The sequence below is a fragment of the Portunus trituberculatus genome, chromosome 9 (genome assembly GCF_017591435.1).
Source record: "Portunus trituberculatus isolate SZX2019 chromosome 9, ASM1759143v1, whole genome shotgun sequence".
NCBI lineage: Eukaryota > Metazoa > Arthropoda > Malacostraca > Decapoda > Portunidae > Portunus > Portunus trituberculatus.
This window is the reverse complement of record NC_059263.1, coordinates 8873157-8878756: the sequence shown is the minus strand read 5'-3', so window position 1 is coordinate 8878756 and position 5600 is coordinate 8873157. Positions and strand designations below refer to the sequence as shown.

Below are 5600 nucleotides of genomic sequence, written 5' to 3'. Positions count from 1 at the left end.
TGTGTGTGTGTGTGTGTGTGTGACGTTTTTATACTACCCACATTCCTAAAAGCGATCCGTTGATCTGTCCGTCTCACATTCCCATACTAATGAAACAAATGAACAAAATATTGTCGAATTCCACCGAAACATAGGGACGTTTTGAAAATAGCTGGAGACTTTGTGCACCATCTCAGACCCAACAGATGCATGAGTGAACGATGAAATATGAAAAAAGCTCCTCTCTGACATGCTATTTCATTTGTTGTATAATTCTCTAGTAGCCACAGTGAACGATAAGAAAAAATGCTCTGACATGCTACTTGCTATCATTCATCATTCAACATTCCTGACTCATAACTCTTTAGTGACTACAGTGAACGATAAGATAAGAGAAAAGCACCTCTGTGACATGCTATTTGCTATCATTCATCATTCTACGTTACTGAGTCATTCTTTATTGACCACAGTGAACGATAAGATAAGAAAAAAACACTCTATGACCTGCTATTTCATTTGTTATTCATCATTCACCGTTACTGACTCATGATTCCTTCGTCTCATCAGCCACATAAGAATACTCACTCTTGGCAGGAATGACACACACGCGTGGTCACCAATGGCTATAACCTAAGCTGCTCTATAACATACTATTTCATTTGCTAAGTATCATTCTGACTCTTAATTCCTTGGTCTCATCAGCCACATAGGAACACTCACTCACTCTTGGCAATATGAATAGTTGATGCAGTTTGCCCACATTCTTCAATTCTACTTATTAATTCATCTCAATCTATAAGAGGTTTCGATTTATTAGAATGTGCCTTCATGTCCCCCTTTGAAAATTCTATGCCTTAAATATCTCTTTGAAAATTATGTGCCTTAAATGTCTCTCTTTGAAAATTCTATGTCTTCATGTCTCTCTTTGTAAATTCTGTTTTAAATGTCTCTGAAAATTTTGTGCCTAAAATGTCTCTTTGAAAATTTTATGCCTTAAATGTCTCTTTGAAAACTATATTGCCTTAAATGTCTCTCTTTGAAAATTCTGTCTTAAATGTCTCTTTGTAAATTCTATCCCTAAAATGTCTCTCTTTGTAAATTTTATGTTTTAAATGTCTCTTTGAAAATTCTAAGTTTTGTGTTGTTGCGGCAAAAAAAAAAAAAAAAAAAAAATTACTTGCTTAAATGTACTTACACTTACTTAAATTTATATACTTATGTGGACCGCGATTCAAGTTTCCACGGTGTATCTTCTAACGTATTGCAAAGTACCTACCAATCATGCTCTCCCTCTAGCTCAGTCCAGTACCAGTGCAGGCAGGTGGCGTCTCAAGACATCTGGTATTATAGTGCCTCAGTTCATGTGTGTTGTTAAATCCATGAGTTACCCATTTGAACATCGCTATTCTCTCTCTCTCTCTCTCTCTCTCTCTCTCTCTCTCTCTCTCTCTCTCTCTCTGATAAAAAAAAGTATATAAAAAAAGCACACGGTACCATGAAAAAACACACAACATACACGTGAAACCATTAAAACACACACACACGCACACACACATACCGACACGCACACGAGAGAGAGAGAGAGAGAGAGAGAGAGAGAGAGAGAGAGAGAGAGAGAGAGAGAGAGAGAGAGAGAGAGAGAGAGAGAGAGAGAGAGAGAGAGAGAGAGAGAGAGAGAGAGAGAGAGAGAGAGAGAGAGAGAGAGAGAGAGAGAGAGAGAGAGAGAGAGAGAGAGAGAGAGAGAGAGAGAGAGAGAGAGAATAGCGATGTTCAAATGGATAACTCATGGATTTAACAACACACATGAACTGAGGCACTATAATACCAGATGTCTTGAGACGCCACCTGCCTGCACTGGTACTGGACTGAGCTGGAGGGAGAGCATGATTGGTAGGTACTTTTGCAATACGTTAGAATGAAAGGAGCGTCTCACAGGTAAAGACACACCGCGTAGTGTAGTGGTTAGCACGCTCGACTCACAATCGAAAGGGCCGGGTTCGACTCCCGGTAAGCGGCGAAGCAAATGGGCAACCCTCTTAATGTGTGGGGTGTGTTCACCTAGCAGTAAATAGGTACGGGATGTAACTCGAGGGGTTGTGGTCTCGCTTTCCCGGTGTGTTGTGTTTTGATGTGGTCTCAGTCCTACCCGAAGATCGGTCTATGAGCTCTGAGCTTGCTCCGTAATGGGGAAGACTGGCTGGGTGACCAGTAGGCTACCGAGGTGAATTACACACACACACACACACACACACACACACACACACACACACACACACACTAAAAAACCCACGTGATACCTAAGAAAAAAAAAAAAAAAAACACTCTTGCAGACATCAATTTTATTCAGGCACGCTGCTTATAAGGACACCAATAATTAGACTACTTAACCTGTAATCCGCGTTAGTGAAGCGACCTTACAAGAGCATCGTGACGTGCAGTAAACCTATAATTGTCAGCTATCGTAGGTACTGCCAGTCACATTTATTAGGTAACACGGAGCAACTTTCCCTTTCTACCTTCCACGTGTGTGTGTGTGTGTGTGTGTGTGTGTGTGTGTGTGTGTGTGTGTGTGTGTGTGTGTGTGTGTGTGTGTGTGTGTGTGTGTGTTTGAGGAGCTACAAAAGTTTCTAACATGAACAGAAAACGTCGATCTCCTTGAAGGCTAAACTTAATTAAAAATAGCATTCAGCCATCTACATCAGTTCTATTTAGGGATTAATAAAACGCATGGTTTCTAAATGCCAGTTGTTACTTTTCCACTTCCTTAAGGCTGTACAAGTGTCGGCCAAGGAGACATGGGCCTTATTATGAAAAATCTGGCGAAATCTAACTTTTCATCTTCACGGAAAAAAAAAATGGGAAAACATGGCGCTGCTTGACGCATCTGGGTTACAGGATTACCTGGCTACGGCTGGGAGGCGGCGGGAAAAACTGGCCGTGCACAGGCGCCGCTGTTACACTGTATATAAGACACTGGTGACTCCCATGTGGCATCGCACTCATCATGAACGCCAAGGTACGCTGGTGTGATTCGCTCTCCATCTTTGATCTTATGTTAACAGCACCATCACCCGTACCCCAACACACACACACACACACACACACACTAACCGCGTCTCTCCCTCCTTCCTGCAGCTGGTCGCCCTCCTGGCCCTGGCCGCCGCCGCCTCCGCCGCTCGGCCAAACTACAACTTCCAGTATGCCGTGCAGGATTCCAACTCCCGCAACAACTATGGCCACGAGGAGAGCCGCCAGCTGGAGAACACCAACGGTCGCTACTTCGCTCAGCTCCCCGACGGCCGCCTGCAGGAGGTGAACTACCGCGTGGACGGCGACAGCGGCTTCCTGGCCGAGGTCACCTACGACGGCGAGGCGCGCTTCCCCGACTCCGACGAGTCCTTCGAGTCCCGCGGAAGGCGCGTCTTCAGCGCCCCAAGCTCCTCCAGGTCCAGCTCCTCCTCCGGCCGCTTCGGCAGCAGCAGCGGTAGGAGCGGTTTCGGCAGCAGCAGCAGCAGCTTCGGCAGCAGCAGTGGCAGGAGCGGAAGCAGCAGCAGCTTCGGCAGCAGCAGTGGCAGGAGCGGAAGCAGCAGCAGCTTCGGCAGCGGCAGTGGCAGGAGCGGAAGCAGCAGCAGCTTCGGCAGCGGCAGTGGCAGCAGCGGAAGCAGCAGCAGCTTCGGCAGCGGCAGTGGCAGCAGCGGAAGCAGCAGCAGCTTCGGCAGCGGCAGTGGCAGGAGCGGAAGCAGCAGCAGCTTCGGCAGCGGCAGTGGCAGGAGCGGAAGCAGCAGCAGCTTCGGCAGCGGCAGTGGCAGGAGCGGAAGCAGCAGCAGCTTCGGCAGCGGCAGGAGCGGCAGCGGCAGCGGCAGGAGTGGCAGCGGCAGCACCTCTTTCTTCAGTTTGGACTCCCGCGAGTCTCGTGAGAACCGCTTCGACTCTTTCGAAGACCGCTTCAACTCCTTCGAGGACCGCTTCAATTCTCCCGAGGACCGCTTCGATTCACGCTTCGACTCCCGCGAGGACCGCTTCCCCTTCGCCTCCCGCGAGTCCCGCGAGTTCCCCGCGGCGCCCAGGAACCCCTTCCTCAGGGCCGCCTCACGAGGATACCGCTACGACTAAACCCGCCCCGGCCCCGCTGATGACCGCCCACGCCCACCCCGCCCACACCCACACCCTTCACACCATTATTTATTGACATTATACCCATTACCTATTTATTCCTCCATGTAACGTGAATGTGTCCAATAAATTGAAGGCAATTGTGTGATCATGTTTTTCACCTCCAGCCCTGGACAGCCCGCACCACCATCACCGCCGCCAGGCACTAACCACTCAATCATTCATCCGTCTATCATGTCCTCAAGCCTCACCACCACCACCACCACCACCACCAAGTATCACCCGTACTACGGAATGTTACTGTGGGCACATCAACACCACGCGTCGCAACACAGCCTCACATGGACAGGCAACACACGCACTGAAGTCAAAACACTAACACCTCCTTAGTCGCACCACTGCACGCCTCCGTCACCCATCAGTACTGTTAACCTGCGATAGTGATAAGATAAAAAGGGATGCAGTTAAAGATAATAAACACTGCTGTGAAATCTCCGCCACTGTGTCAAGCAAATAGTAAATAAATGAATGAATGGATGGATAGATAGATAAATAAATGAATAGATGGATAGATAAATAAATGAATGAATGAATGAATAGATAGATAAATAAATGAATGAATGGATGAATAGATAGAATGAATGAATGGATGGATGGATAAATAAATGAATGAATGGATGGATAGATAAATAAATGAATGAATGAATGAATAGATAGATAAATAAATGAATGGATGAATAGATAGAATGAATGGATGGATGGATAAATAAATGAATGAATGGATGGATAGATAAATAAATTAATAAATAAATGGATGGATAGATAAATAAATCAATAAACACGTAGAGGATGGTATTGATAAGTAAATGTGAACAAGGTGGATCTGGTAACACTTCCTTCCTTCCTGCCGCTGATAACCTTTCAATTGTCTCCTCTGCAACACCTCCTCCTCCTCCACCTCCTCCTCCACCTCCACCTCCACCTCTACACCTCCTCCTCCTCCTCCTTCTTCTCCTCCTCCTATTCTTACTCTATCTCCTTACAGAAAGTTCGAAGGTGAAGAGAATATATTAAACAAACACAATCTCGGCCACGTGAATAAAAAAATTACACCACAGAATATTAATACTTTCTGATAGCGAACTACGAGGGCCAGTCAGTCCCGCCAGGTAGTGGGGCCTCACCTGTGATCACCTGGAGAAAATTTAGATAGGCCCAGAAGCTTTCTCAATCCTGGTGGTGGTGGTGGTGGTAGTGGTAGTGGTAGTAGTAGTAGTGGTAGTGGTGGTGGTGGTGGTCACTTAAACTTACTTTACACTCACTTGCACCACCCAGTCGTCCTCCTCCCAACCCTCCTCCTGCGTTCTCCGAGGCCCCCATCTAGTCCACCTCGCCCACTGCCCCCCCCTCCTCCGCGCCCACCTGCCCCGCCCTGACCCAAGTATCCTCCAAGGTCACGGAAGTGCAGTGACTCGCCTCCACACTCGCAATCAAAAGGGCGGGAAAAA

At 47.1% G+C, this 5600-nt stretch overlaps 1 protein-coding gene across 1 annotated transcript; it reads left to right on the top strand.

Annotated features, from left to right (window-relative positions):
• Window positions 1–2871: 2871 nt before the first annotated feature.
• On the top strand, window positions 2872–4092 carry LOC123501514 (pro-resilin-like). Its single transcript, XM_045250369.1, has 3 exons — window positions 2872–2995; window positions 3115–3547; window positions 3920–4092. Exons 1-3 carry the CDS (start codon window positions 2984–2986, stop codon window positions 4090–4092), a joined length of 618 nt encoding a protein of 205 aa, XP_045106304.1. The 5' UTR covers window positions 2872–2983.
• Window positions 4093–5600: the final 1508 nt, after the last annotated feature.

Coding starts and splice junctions, on each gene's coding strand:
- LOC123501514 (XM_045250369.1), top strand. Junction 3,548..3,919: donor CAGCAGCTTCGGCAGCAGCA/GTGGCAGGAGCG, acceptor ACTCTTTCGAAG/ACCGCTTCAACTCCTTCGAG.